The sequence below is a fragment of the Dermacentor andersoni genome, chromosome 4 (genome assembly GCF_023375885.2).
Source record: "Dermacentor andersoni chromosome 4, qqDerAnde1_hic_scaffold, whole genome shotgun sequence".
In the NCBI taxonomy this organism is placed as follows: Eukaryota; Metazoa; Arthropoda; class Arachnida; order Ixodida; family Ixodidae; genus Dermacentor; species Dermacentor andersoni.
The window spans coordinates 91,664,674-91,679,622 of record NC_092817.1 but is presented as its reverse complement, the minus strand read 5'-3'; the positions used below and the strand labels follow the sequence as shown (position 1 = coordinate 91,679,622).

The following is a 14,949-nucleotide window of genomic DNA, read 5'->3' as shown; positions in this document are numbered from 1 at the left end:
GTATTGCTGGCAATGGGGACATGGTTTCATTTTGTGATGGCAGATTCTACTAGACATCAAGGAGCAAATTTGTTTATTTATTTATTTCTCCACGGTTAAGAACGCATGCTTGTGTATCGAGTATTAAGGTGCACATTTCTCTGGTTTATTCGAGAGAGAAGACTAACGAACTAGATATATTGGGCTAGCGAAATGCCTGACATGCTACGGTTGCTGGTCTGGTACGACTGGGTCTTTTTTTTTTTAAATAACTTTTTTTGCATATACCAAAGCGAGTGCTGCCAGAGCAGCGTGCATTTAAACATGCCAGATTTGTCTGTTGCATTATCTTCAATGCGAGAAAATCTCAAACACGTTACGCCGACTTCTTTAAGCGCTAAGAACAGCAGGTAAACAATTGTGGGTTGGCAACTAGTCGCATCGCAGTCGATGAAACGCTGAATCGTATCCGATCCAGAATAGTTAGCCGTGGTCGCTGAAAGATGCCCAAATTTCTAGTAGCGGCCACAATATTTGCCGCTGTCGTTGGATGTGCTCTCGCGGTAAGCATCGGTTTTTATCGAGTAGATGCTGTTTTCTCGATTATACAGTATGTAGCAAACCTTAGCTTTCCTTTTTCTTTGAGCCTTTCCCCGTGCTCGAAATTTTCCTGCAGTGCTGACTCACTTTTGAGAATTGATCATGACTTTGTGGTTGTCTCTTTTGCAGAATGATATTGACGACAAGCTGATCACGCTCGCAGTGTCTCAGTCTTTTGACACCGGTGCGTAAAGGCTATACTATGAGCTATATATTGCGCTAGCCGCCGAACGGAAGCAGTGTAACCTACTACAGCCATTTTCTCTTACCTTAGGTTCGGATATCAGCTACGTTACCAGAGCCATCCTATCTGTTCCCCTGGCCCGACCATCGGAAAGCACTTTTCACCAAGTGCCACTTTCGGCGTCTGACGCTGCCAAGCTAAGGGTTGCTATCGATTGATCATTCGCACCAATTAGCTTATTGCGAAAACGAAAGTAGTAGTCCTGCTTTCTTCTCAACTATCTGTACCCTGTCTTCTTTGTTTGCAGAAACTCGCAGAGGAGAATGGCCTGTACAGGGTGCGAGTGGCCAAAGAACAAAACGACCCTGCTTCCCTTGTGTCGACTTTTGTAAAAGCCGTAAGCAGATCTCAAGTGCATGCATTTGCTGCGGGCCAACCCTTGTGAACCTGAAACCGTCTGTATGATTTATCGCGAAGTAGCTGCAATACATGCGACAGTATGCGCCCTGTTATGTCACATTTGTGACAAACTATTCTCCAGTTCCTTTAAGGGCTCCAATGCCGAACATCGCATGTCCGCAGGTTCGTGTCGTGAAGCCCTAGTAGAAATAATAATAATAATAGTAATAATAATTGAAAAGCGAATTACACTTTTATTAACTGTATTTTCTTTTGTGCAAATGCGACGAGATGCTGATCGTCCTCCACGTCTTGTTGGAGGGTCGGGAAGCAGACACTTAAAGAAAAAAAAAAAAAGCACTTCCCATTATTCTATCAACAGCATATTCCACTACATCCGACAATGAACCTTAGCAAAGAATCGTTTTTTTTTTTTTTTTACACTAAAAACATTTTAAACTCGTCACACAATTTTGGTACTTTGCAAGTTATAAAACTGAGATTTAAAGCACTTTCTCTCACTGGAGGCTGCTGCTGCGATAATACTCATTTGTAGATATCGTGCCTCGAAGCTCTTGTTTTCAAGGGTCCTGGTGAGGCAGTAATGCTATCGACAGCCATATATTTTAGTGTATCATACCCTTATGGCATACTTTTTATGGCCATCGCACATCTCGCATGTCATTATCAAAGTTTTAACACATACACGTTTTACATACTATACAGTGAATGTTTTTATGCCTTTATACAGCCATGTTACATCTGCCCTTCAAAATTCACAGTTCATACATCATTGACAACTCATTACCATAGCGAAAAATTTGCGTGGAGACACGAGGATAACCAAGAAAAGACAAGGACGAGTGCTATTTTCTTTTTTTTTTTAAATCATTTTGAACATAACGTGTTACCTCGTGTACCTGATTGAGTTGGCCAAGAACCAAAACTCCCTATCAGAAAAGCGGACGGAAGTCTGACTGATGCACTTATCTCCGCTGATACGCATATGGAAGGCTTTCATGAGCTCTCACACGAGTTGATCCCTGTGCCTGAATGTGATTGTTGTTTTGTCGAAGAGCACTGGACCTTTTTCTTATCATTCTTGCCACACGTGTGGCAATGTTTAGGAAGGTTATCAAGGGAATCTCCTCCAAGTAATCTTCGGTGTTCTCCTAATCTTTCATTAATGCATTGTCGAGTTTGGCTGATCTACAATGCGCCACGGGATAATGGCAACTTGTAGACAACGCCCCTGGCACAAGGAACAAATGGGGCTGTGTGCTTGATACTGTAATCATTTTTTCTTTTTTTTTTTCCTGCTGCCTTCTTCCTTCTGCCTATGCACCTGTGAACGATTTGCTGTCAACTTCAGAGGGGCAAAAAACATTATCGGAATGTTGTAACGCCCTGCTACATTCTTAAGACCATGTGCCAATTTGTGCCAATTTGTGCCAATTTGTGCATGTATGGTATTACTGCAAGATTTCGATGGTCTGTTTCCTAGAGTTTGGGTGGCGGCCGTGCCTTGATCCACTTAGCCAGTCTCCCACAAGCTTCCACAATTTCATGCATAGGGTACCACACCTTTTCAGCCTTTTCAACTGGGATGCAACACTTTCATTGATTGCATGTGGGCAAGACTTGGAGATGGCCACTTTAAGACAGGAAGTGACTATCCTGTTCTTTATGATTTTATTGTGGCCAGATGAGTAATCTACCAAGGCTTTTTTGCCCTAGGAAGGTATGCCCAACATACATGTTTGTGGTGAAAATGCAAAGACAGGTCTAGGAACTGGAGCTTTCTGTCTCTAGGTATTTCTACTGTAAAATTAAGACCAGGGCCACACTCTTGAAAGAGTTTGTGCACGTTGATGGCAGTACGTTGCTCGTTGGGTTCCGAAGACAACACTAAATAGTCATCTACATGCCTACATACTTTTGAAATTAGCCCACCTGATTTCTGTTGTATGGCTCTATCTACCTTAGCGAGAAAAATGTTGCTAAAAACAGGAGCTAAGCATGACCCGATACAAGCACCAGTTTGCTGTACAAAAAATTTCTTGTCCCATCCAATGACCGTAGACTTGAGATAAAACGTGAGTATTTATAAAGAAGACCCCACAGGAACACCACACCTGGACACAAATATAGCCTTGTCGTTGTGCTCTGAGATGCACTCCTGGGCTCTTTTCATTAGCTCGTCATTTGGCATTGAGTTGTACAAGTCTTCAATGTCCACACTGAAAGCGGTACACTGCCTCAGAATTTGGAATGATGAATGTGTCCTCCACAGTCGGACTTCCCAGATGCTTTTGAAGGTACATGGCAGTCAGTAATTGCCAGGTTGGAGAAGTATGAGGGAGGCCTTTGCCCTGCTGTGGGCATAGCCAGGCTGCTGCTGATGATGATAAATTGCCAGGTATTGCGCTCGGAAACGATTGTTCGAAACGGGATGCCTTCCTTGTGGGTTTTCGCCGTTAAAAAGCGGCTAAGTGAGGTTCTTGAGAACTTCTTGACGCCACTCGCTAGGCTCTCAAAGTTTTGGCGGCGCAGCAATGTGACAGCTTCTTCCTTAGCCTTCTTTGTGTTGAAGTCAACCTCTCTGAAGTTTTTTGCAATAGCTGCCTTGGCTTTTCTCGCGAACATGCCCTCAGGGATGTTGGCAGCTGTCCTCGTGTCTCCGCGCAAATTTTTTCATTATGCATTTCAACCAACTAGCCCAACTATCTGCTCTCCTAAGCATCATTACCATAGCCTTGGCGCTCTTAGGCTACATGTGGCCCTTGCACTGATAGCATCCTATAATCAGACATTATTATTATTATTTTTTTAAAATCTATAACACTTATGAAAATTACAAATTTATTTCACAGGTTTGTCAAGATTTAGCAATTTCCATTTACTTAGCTAACCAAGCATTCCTCTTCATCTTATGTTTCGTTTTCTAATGGCTTAAGCAATTATTTGTTCTTGCCTTTGTGGTGCCAGTGCTCCCTCTATGAGTCCGAGCTGAAGGACCACTTCATGGTGACATTGGACCGTTCTGGTGCCCTTCTCGGGGTGTCAGACTTCGTTGGCCAGCAGTGCACAGGCATGCATGTTCCAGACCACAAGCTTGTGAACTTCAACACCACTCTCTCTGTATCAATAGTCAACATTGCTCCTGGGTAAGTACGAAGACTGGTCTTGGTCGCTGTGCCGTTGTGAATGCCCTGGTGAAGTTGTCTCTAGCAGATGTACCATAGCCACATGGACAAATTATGTCTATTGCATGCAAAGGCAGCTACCAATGTGTAAGATCATCCACTTTGAGGAAAACACCTCGCTTGTATGCAAGCTCTCATAATGATTGAAGTTTGGAATGAAGGCCTGCAGCTTAATATTTTATAGGTATCTGTGTCATTTACTAATTCACGATACCTCAAAGGTTACAGTTCGGCACATAACATGTGGGTGAATAAGTTTTCACTGTAGCTGGTGTCAGTTAATGGATATTTATGTTAATGGCAGTCTTGCAGCATGATTAGTCAGCAGGTGTGACAATATCAGGAGGAGGTGCCATTCCTGACATGGGATTTCTGCAGAAAAAAGAATGCTGGAAGGTATCAGTATCGTGTTTTAGGCATGGTATCAACTGCCTTTTTCTCATGTTATCAAAAGAATACAATCAAAAACCCTTGAAAGGGGTATGATACACTGTCAGCAATTCAAGCCTTTTTATCAACCTCCTAGATGAGAACAGAAGTTGTGCTTTTTGTATTGGTGTTTTCTGAACAAACAATCTGAGTGAGTGATAGCTTACAGAATTGGATGTGTTCATTTCCTACCATCAGCAGATTTCATGGACAATGGGATAGAGAATGGAAACATAGAGTAAAGTTGTCTTGATAATGTCCTGTCTCTTGCTTTTTTCTAGGCTATCAAGCTGCTTTCGACCATCAAATTGTGCATATAATGTGGCACACATCTGTGTTGTTATTGCAAGAGTTATAGCACCCCACAAATCTAGTCTAGAAAAAATGCAAGAGACAGCACTTTGTCAAGACAAATTCATTCAGTGTTTCCATTCACCCTTAGTCAGCACCGCTATCTTGGTTAATTAAAACACAATTGATGGCACACTGATGTGCATGTCAGCATAGTTCTGGTATTGTTTAGTTTTGATGGATGTGTTTTATAAACTAAGTTATTTTCATAGATTTCTAAGCAGATTAGCATGTTAAGACTATGAAATACAGTTGCTCTTTTGTGCCTCGCTTAATGTTTTCATGGACTGTATAAAAATATTTATGTGGGGCCGCTATACCTGTTATTCATTCTTTGTTTCACTTTCTCATTTACTTGTTTGTCCCTTGGCAACGTTGGTTTTGATAATGTCTTCAGTATTGTCATTCTTGCTGCAGTTATTTTTGCTAACCTTATTTGTTGCCACTTTTGACATCAATAGTAAATTGCCTTGTCGCACGTGTAATTCTCTTCCGAGTGCAAGGCTGAACCATCCGATCTTCCCTCTCAACTTTCACTGCAGTGCCTGTTATGACAGTCCCTCACATGGGGCCATTTTGAACCTTTTGTCAGAACACCATTAGTCTGTTTTTACATCCCACTTTCAGCTGCACAAAAATATATTCATAATGAACATTTTACACGTCATTCCTGGTCATCCAATTGCCCTCAGCTTTGCTGAAATTATCCTGATGCACAGAGTAGTGTGTGGCTCTGCCTTGACAAGTACCAGTATGGAGCATTACATATATAACTGTGCCTCATCAAATCTAATTGGATTAATTGTTGGCATTGTTCAGCACCACACTGTCTTGGCCCAGTCTGTCTGGCTGGCTTGATAATGCAAGTTGTGTTTGCACATTGTAAAAGGTGCAACAGCCTGTTTATGATGGAAGTGGCTGTACCAAATCCTGCACTTCATGCACTTGCTTATTGCAGGCCAGACACACAAACTTATATTCGACGCCTGGAGCAAGAAAAGGCAGAAAGGGCACGTGGAGAAAACGCTGACAACCGTTCCTTTTTTGCCAAATATGTAAGTTCCTTCTAGTGATTATTGTTATGCATGTTACCACAGCTAGTTAAACCACTGCAAGCATTTCTGGTTCTATGAGCTTTCTTCTACATTGCATGCATGCCAAGATATAAGAGAGCACAAGGTCACGAGTTCATTTCGTGGCTATTGTACTCGCACTCCTATGAGATCACCATACTGTCAACTGATATATTGGCATGTCCAAGGGTCCCCGAAATGGTTCGGACAAGTATTGTAGATGCGTAGGGTACAGCTACAGTAAGACTTTCGCACCACAATTTAAGTGAAGTGTCTCACATTAAGAGAGCTATGGACGATTACAAGTTACCCTCTTCCATAGTCATGCTTTTTCTCCAACTCATTTGCCAAGTGATTGCTGCTAAGGTCCGCCTTCACAGGCTCTGCATCATGATGTTACATCATGTCGTCTACTTCCGGTTGTCTTGGAGATACTGTGCAAAGCATTTCCAACCTCTCCGCTAGCCGCCTGGCTGTCGATCCCCAGTATGAGTTATCCAAGTAGAGTGCATAGCGAGCGTTCTGTTGCAGCACTTAGCGTGTCTGGTATTCCTGTACAGAGGCAAGCTGGGCATTTTAACAGATGGGCGCAGGCATAGACAAAAACCTCTCCATACTACCGCCACTGTGATACAGGAGCTTTAGTGTAAGTGTACGTGAGTGGCCTGATCTGCTTGCACAATCCATCAACCTCGCGGTGCAGAGCTTAACCAAACACAGAGTTACTATTGCTGTAACAAAGTGTAAAACACTTTAAACATTTAAAAAGATGTGTTCATGATTGCGCTTCTGCCAAAATTTAGATCAGCAGAAAAGCAGAATACACTTGGTTACTGCTGTATCAGTTCTGTATTTGGTTGAGCTCTATGCCACCAGGTGGCCACACCGTGCAGGCCGTTTATGTTTGCGCCTCCGCTCGTCCCATAATACACCCAGTCCACTTGCACTTACCTGCGTACCGGACATGCTAACCTCTATTGTGGTAGTAATCTTTTGGCATGAAGTGACAGCTGCAAACACATAGATGCTGGTGCCAATTGGATAATGACAGCCCGATGCGCTGCAGCCACTCTACTTGCATATTGCCTTGCAAAGGGACACAAATGTCGCAGGTTGACATGTCACTGATCGCTAGATTTGCACCCCTGACGGGACAAGGGCTATCCATTGTGCTTGCAAAAAGAAAACTCGAGACCAACACTGACTGCGCAGCTCGTGTCAACATGGAGAATGTTGTTAACACAATCAGACGACACTTGCTGTGTGCCGGAAGTGCTTGAGTGTAGTGATAAACTGTCATTGTTTATTCTCTGTTGCTTATTGTTTTATAGAAACAAATTAACCAACATTCCAACTATTACGAGCAGCATTTGTCCACCATAAAGTTTTAAAAATTATTGATGATGTGACCAGGGTATCCAACCATATAGCTCCCCCAACTGACGTCAGTTGGGCCAAACGCTTCAACTGGGACGGGACAATTGAAAAATCAGTGGAGTGGTACCGCTGCAGTCGGTAGCGATGCACATTTTAAAAATCTTATAATAAGTTACATGCTGTTGCGATGCCGGTTACTCAAACCTTGACCGGCGTTACTATTGGGTAGCGTGGCGTTGTTGGTGGGCTGCGGTCGTCTGGTAGACCATGGCGACCAGGCAGGGACGAGACGATTTCTAGTGCAAAACTTGCACTGTTTATTCAATGGTTGGTGAAGGAGAAGAAGAGAATGAATGAATTTAAAAAGTACATTGCGGGGCCCCTAAATAGGCCCACTAAAATCGTAGACGGGATCTTGCTCACGTCAACGTCACGTGACATGCACTGAGCCCCGTCATTGCTTTGCGGCTGCTCCTTTTCTCCTGGGCGATGTTGCACATCCCCGTCAATGCTTTGCGGCTGCTTGCCTCCTCTGGCGGCAACCCGCGGAGTCTGGTCGGGGATGGGCAGCTGATCCTTTCTCCAGAGTCGAACAGTTCACAGAAAGTTCTCCCCTTGGTCGCACAGTTTGCGGAAAGGGTCCTCCCCTAGAGTCACACAGTTTGTGAAGAGGGTTCTCCCCCAGAGTTGCACGCACACAAAGCGGCCTGTCATCACTGCGGGGCGCCTGCCAGACCGGCAACCACTCGAGACAACCATAGCAAATTAGGAATCCATCCTTCGTTTCAATTAGGCATGGTGTTTGAGCATCCTTTTTATCTGGGTTTGATGGTTGTGTTCATATAGGAGGTTGTGGCCAAGTACTGCACACGCTTGGCTCCCAGCCAATCCTGCTCTGGTGAGGGAGTGCGTTACCGGTTCTGGTCACCGGGATCAGGCCACACTCCAGGCCTGTTTATGCAATTTTATCAGCACGCGGATTTTTAATTTTTTTTAAATCCGGTCGAAAATTGCACGGCACCGGGATTTGAACCACGGACCTCTTGCACGCGAGGCGGGTGTTCTACCTCTACGCCACCGCTGCACCCTAGGTGCAGCGGTGGCGTTGGGTGTTACACGCCAACCGTAACAATGTTTAATGCAGAGCGCTTAAATATGTCACACACTGATCAGGAGGACTTACATTAATGACTCATTATGTTTGTACAATATCATCAAAATCGTTTCAGGGTTCCTTTAAGCACCAGGTGGCCGAAATAAATTCACAGCCCTTTTCTATCATGTTTTCTATAACGCATGTGTAGGCTTGTGTGCCTCACCATCTATAATTTTAAAAAGCGTGTGAAATCTGAGTGGTGTTTCTGGCTATTTCATATCAGGGGTGCCACTCTTGTGCCAGTTGCGCCCTTTTGATACGGAAATTCCTGCGCCAAACACAGAAAATTGACCAAAATTGCACCACGCTGCGCCAGAACGGCTTCAACATCTGTGCTCCAGCAGTGGTTGAGAACAGTGAGCAGATTCGTTCTCCGAAAAAGAGTGCAGCGATTCACATCCCGCACGGTGGCACCTCCCACACAGTTTCTCGTAATTTTCATGCTTATAACACTAGACTTTTCAGTGCTTGCGGCAAGTGGTCGGCACACTCGCGGCCACTCCAAGCTGTCGTCGCTGCTGTCGCAAGGGCCAGGGTGGCTGTATTAGACTCTTAGATCGTATAATAAAAATTGAAGGATGCTTAAGCTTCGCCTTTAAGAGTGAAACGCAATAGCATTCAAATATCCCCGACTGGTTCTCATGCTTTTCGGCAACTGTGGCTTATGTAACCGTAACATTTGCCGAGAAATTCTGGCAGCGAACACTGTGCACAAAGGCAAGCTTTCAGGTAGAAACGGGGCCTCTTGCATAAACTGATCTTGGAGGTAGTGCACAGCCGCATAAAAAAAAATGACATCATTTTCATGTCTCTTTTATTGTTTCGCACTTTGAATATTTAAGTCAGAAGATTTAACATAAAAGGCATGCACTGTTCGTGTTTTGTTTCATGACATTTGTATGTGGGATGTCAGTCTCAAAATTCCAAGGAATAACTTTGTCAAGAATGTAAAACAAGGTATGAGCAACTTTAGTGATAGAATGGTGGAGCACTATAACCCTCATATACCGCATGTCATATAGCAAGGCATGACATATACATATGCCTAAATATATACAGCAACTTCCGCTCATGAACAACTCTGCCGACACACGACCCCTAACGCTATCGCCTCAATACGGTTGAGTGGGCCGTGCACTGCGGCACTCCCTAGCTGAGGCACAAAACAAGTAAATGTAAGCCGAGGGCGCTGCGAGTGAACTAGATATTAGAGAGGCTTGCGCTGTAGTGAGCTCAGCGGGCGAGCGTCTCTGTCCCCAGGGCCAGTATAACATTAAAAAATTCAGAGTCATTCCACTCTGTGAAAGTTGATGACGAGTGGAGCTGTATATAGCTATAAGGAAAATTAAAAAAAAAAAAACAATGTTGCCCAAGTATGCACTTCTTTTTGTCTGTTTGTATTAACTTTTATCTTGGGACCACAATAATTATTGCTTAATGGTCGCTATGATAGACGGCCACGGGCTCTGTGACAACACTGGAGATCTTAGCAAACGTTAAGTCTATGCACGACCAATGGCGCGTCGTGGACATGCTGGTCTTGGTGTAACATTAAAGGCCAAACCTTCCCAAGTGAAACGCCAAGAACCACTTTCCATCAGCACGAGACACATTGACATTAAAATCACCCACAATGACAACCCACCCAAATGTGACGTTCATAAATTCTTCAAGATCCCTCCTTAACGTTCCGAGGGTGAACGTATACAGTGGTGACAACAATTCCGTCCCCAGCCTGTATGGTGACCCCACTAGCTTGAACCACTGGAAACTGCCTTCGTCGGTAACTCAATCCAGTCTTTCTGTCCAGGGTGAGAGTGAAAGTACGCAACTCGATGAGCACCCAATTGGCCATGATCCTGATCCCCTGTCTCCGAGCAGCGTGCACAGGGGGCTTGGCTTTGATCTGAGCCAGACGGCCAGTACGTGGCACATCAAATTTCACCCAAATGCACACTGCATCGCGCGCATTGGCCTTCCCTGTACTCAATCTCTCGAAGTACACCGACGGCACCGTTCACGAGTCTGTCCTTCACGTCGATGTTGAATGTGACAAAGTAGGGCTTGCGCACAGCGAGGAGTATCGTATGGGGTAAATTGCCCATTTCGACACGCGTCGTACCGGCCACCTTGGCCTGTGCACAGACATACTCGTCGTCGAACCTGTGTCCGAGGTACACATCAACTACTTTAGCCTCGTGTTTGTCTCCCACACCTTGTGGAGCAACATCGGTGTTGAATGCATCGACGCCCTTGTTTGAATAAAAGAATCTCACGGCACCAGCCGCAGCGGCCAAGGCTCGATCGGCACTGACGGACCGACTCTCGATGACGCCAACCTATTCCGGTTGGTGGGCCCTCCCATCCCCAGTTCGTGATAATTGCAGAGAATGCGGCGTCCTTTTGACACACAACCTGCTGCAATGGGAGGTAGGAGAGATGATGCCACTTCACCTCTGGGCTGAACACCTTGTTGTGACTGTGTTCACGCCTAAAGACCTCGTTAGCACGAACTGGAGGCACTTGTCACAGGTCACCGCGTGTTACGATGTCCAGACTGCCAGCAGCGTGTCATACTTCTACGTGATCTGTATGTGGTTTGCCTGTAGAGTCATATCCCCTGCAGGTTCATACCCCCGTAAATACGGCCCACATGATGATAGTTTTGCACACACACATCACAAAAAGCTGGAAACTAGCCTAAGACAGCTCCACTGTAAAAATATTAGCCCTATCACGAAGGGCTAATGGCGGATTAGGAATAAAAACAGAGTGGAATAGTTTAACGTTATGCCAGTCCGGGGTGGATTGTGGCTATCCGGGTCTGCGGTGACATATGGTGACCCAGAAATTGTTACCGTGTCGATTGGATCACATATTTGAGAACACCTTCTGCTATCGTCATGAGCGTCGGTGTGGCAAAGTATAGTTTGATTGTAGTGCAACCGATGTTTTTGGCGTTACAGGAAAGCAAGCGCATTGCCACTGCTAGACACGCTCTTCCTTATTCTAGTATGCTGTAGCTACAAAGTGCACTTCTACTGCCACGCGTTCTGATTGACCTGCAGCAAGGCGACGCTATATTTATTAGGTTGAAATGGCTTCCCATAAACCATAGTTCATAACTCTGGCTTCTTCGTACGGCCTGTTGGTGAAGTGCATTTCCAGGCACTTCAACCACTGTAGAGACATTAAACAAAAGATTTATTTGTAAAAAATGTCTTGGGCTACTTCTGTAAATTTCAAATTCACTATTGCAGAATGCAGGTTTTTCGTGATTGCTACTACTAATTAAAAATCTACAGGCCGTATTAACAAAATTTGCATGCACTACTTGGTTTCAGTATCAGGGTAATCTGCTTCAAAATTCACCTTAAGATATTAAGACAGTTGTACGCACAGCGCTCATGTTGGTTTATTCTGTGTTCTGTCATTGTTTCAAAGTATGCTGCTATATTCAATATTCCATTATTCCACTAAAATTCAGATTGGCCTGCTCTAACTTGCTGTATAAGAGAGGTCTCGCACTCTTCATAAGTATTCTACTAGGGGTTAAGGGTGTGTTTGCTGGCTCACGGCCTCACTCAAACAAAGCAGCAGCAGCTACTGCATTCAAGCGCTGTTGTGGCTGGCTGTGTTAGTGACAACTCCCATGCAGGCTGTACTGTGGCACCACGGTGTCAGCTTTCACCACTGCAGCTGTACAAACTTCTAGCGGACCCCTAGCGTGGAGCCAGTATAAAGAGACTTGAGAAACAAAAATTACAGATTTCTCTAGCAAAAAATAACTTGCATTTCGGTTGCTGCTTGTGCGAATGAGATATATGCAAAGTAAATTTTATTTTACAATTATTGATTATTAGATTTCAAGACAAATTTGGGGCTCCAACTCACATTGTGTTGCATTTACATTTGATATAAACTGCACCATTGCACGAAAGCCATTGCTGGACTCCTCTTAAAGGGACACTAAGGGAAATATTCAGTCGACATGGACTGTTTAAGTACCATTCCAGGAACCTCGCAGCACTTGTTTCCTGCCAAGGACAGAATTAACGAGAAAATTCCATCTGAAGGGTCCGAATACCTTTATGGCAATTGAAATCTCCCACCACCAAACCAGGCAGTGGTGACGTTGCATACGCCATCACCACCCTTTGCTGCCTTCGGTGAGTAAAACGGTGCCCAACAGGCGGCAATACAGTTTTTGGCACAATACACAAGCGTGCGACCGTGGAGAAACTGAGCCAAGACAAAGGGGTGATTCGCCTCTGCCGCTGCTTTTAGTCAAGTGGTGTCGACTGTTCGGGCACCCAAGACATCGCATGGTCCTGGAATTCTCTGCTACTTACAGTTTGTGCGAGTGTCACGAGCCAGCAAAACCAGCACAACACTGTGTGATAACGAAACCACTGGAACGCAAAAGTGTGGGCGACGCTGAATCGAGTGAAAAAGAAACCTTTCGAATGCCCATGTCATTAAGGGTAATGTCAACGAGTTCTTTTTTCTAAAAATGATATAGAAGTGGGCAAGTAACATTTTCTTTCATCTTTCTAATGCAATACAATTATTATTTTATGAGGAGTGGTTGAGTACTAGTGAGAAAATTTTAATGCGAAGTGCCTTCATCATCAGGCAAGTACTTGACCTGGGGGAGTCTAATCATGTCCTGTATTTACCTCAATTTCTCGGTTGCGAAGGCTCTGTTCACGATAATATTGAAGTCTCATAGATTCTCGAGCTCTAATCTATCACTGTAGCTTGACTTAATATTTGCCTTTACTGTCCCTTTAACATTTGCTGCAATAAAGCTGGACATTGAAAATGCGGAACTCTTACCATAGGCCACAAATAGCTTCACTACTAATTTCCTGCTTGTCTTGAGACATGTATGCCAAGCGTGTGATAATTTTTGTGTTTCAGTGGATGTACATCATGCCACTTCTCATCTTCCTGCTCATCTCGGGTGCTTCAAATCCAGAAGGACAGGGAGGTGGCAGTTCTGGTCGTTGAAGAAATTTAGATGAATGGAAGACCACCACTTGTAATATATTCACTTTGAGCACATCACTTTTCAGTAGTTTAATCTGTGCACTCTACAGTAACTGAAGATGGGCGTGTGTGTGATTGTTCTTAATAAAGTTTTTTTTTGTATCATGCTGTTGAGAGATTGTAGTTTGTAAAGTTTTCAAGGGTGGCAGACAGGTCTAGTTGGTAATCTACAGTTTCTTTCAGAGATGTACAGCACAAAGCAGGTGAAAGAGCAGTGACAGGTGGTCATTTCTCTACAGTAGATTACCAGTCACCTCAATCTGCCAACCTTCTTAGTACATTTCAATCTTCAAGCTCCCCTTTTTATGTGTTTCTTTGCATTTGACCACCCTGCTTGCACTCATCATCTAGTGCTAGTTCTCCTGTCTACTGCTTCACACTATACATCTCTGCAACATCTCCGTAAAGTTTACGCATTAGGTCTGTTCAATTCTCCTGCACTTTTTTTCACAAGTTCACTGCGCAGCTTCAAACTCGTGCAGTGCCACTTCAGTGCACCCACAGTACAACACTAGGGCCTTCCAAAAATTAATGCAGAAGTACTGATATTGTGCAGGTCTTCTGTTTCTGTGTTCGCATCTCGGGCCTTTCGTTAATGGGCTTGTCCAGAGTGTACCACAATTGCATTGCGAATACTCATTTTGTCAGATTCACGGCTGCCGTGCCATAAGGAAAATGGACAGTGGCTCTTTGCAGCACTCGGACAGCAAACATGAGTAGAATAACAGTCTAGTTGCAATGCCAGCACATGAGCTGGCCAGGTGGTAAAAAGTGTCTGATAGCTCAATATTGTGAAGAGGAGGTAAGAAACTACCTTAAAGTCCAAGTTCAAACAGTTGGATAGGGTCATTCAAACATTGAAGCGGTTCCTCATAGCTGGAACACAGAAGATTCAGGAAGACCCTTGCACAAATCTCTGTAGAAAAACTGCACTAGTACTATAATAAAGCAAAGTGCTTGCAGTGACGACAAAATAAGCAGCCATGAAAAAGAATGCTGATGCCCTGCCCCCATTATCTGCTCTATTTATTCTTACCTGCAAGACTGCTGATTCTACCTCAGTCTACTGATCAAAACTTTCAGTCTAGCAAGGCTAATTTGTGTGGTACCTGTGGCTCTCCCGAGTATCAGCCGTCCATTCCC

The 14,949-nt window shown here is 44.2% G+C and overlaps 1 protein-coding gene across 1 annotated transcript; it reads left to right on the top strand.

Moving 5' to 3' along the window:
• The first annotated feature begins 43 nt into the window (after positions 1-43).
• Positions 44-13,920, top strand: EMC10 (ER membrane protein complex subunit 10). Its single transcript, XM_050183445.3, has 7 exons — positions 44-542; positions 709-763; positions 854-966; positions 1,071-1,160; positions 4,151-4,329; positions 6,107-6,203; positions 13,678-13,920. The coding sequence occupies exons 1-7, from the start codon at positions 483-485 to the stop codon at positions 13,765-13,767; spliced, it is 684 nt and encodes a 227-aa protein (XP_050039402.1). The 5' UTR covers positions 44-482; the 3' UTR covers positions 13,768-13,920.
• The last annotated feature ends 1,029 nt before the right edge of the window (positions 13,921-14,949 follow it).

Bases quoted from the DNA above. Each gene is read 5' to 3' on its own strand.
- EMC10 (XM_050183445.3), top strand. From the start codon at position 483: ATGCCCAAATTTCTAGTAGCGGCCACAATATTTGCCGCTGTCGTTGGA. The intron at 543-708 runs GTAAGCATCGGT...TCTCTTTTGCAG, and splicing joins TCGTTGGATGTGCTCTCGCG to AATGATATTGACGACAAGCT. The intron at 764-853 runs GTGCGTAAAGGC...CTCTTACCTTAG, and splicing joins GTCTCAGTCTTTTGACACCG to GTTCGGATATCAGCTACGTT.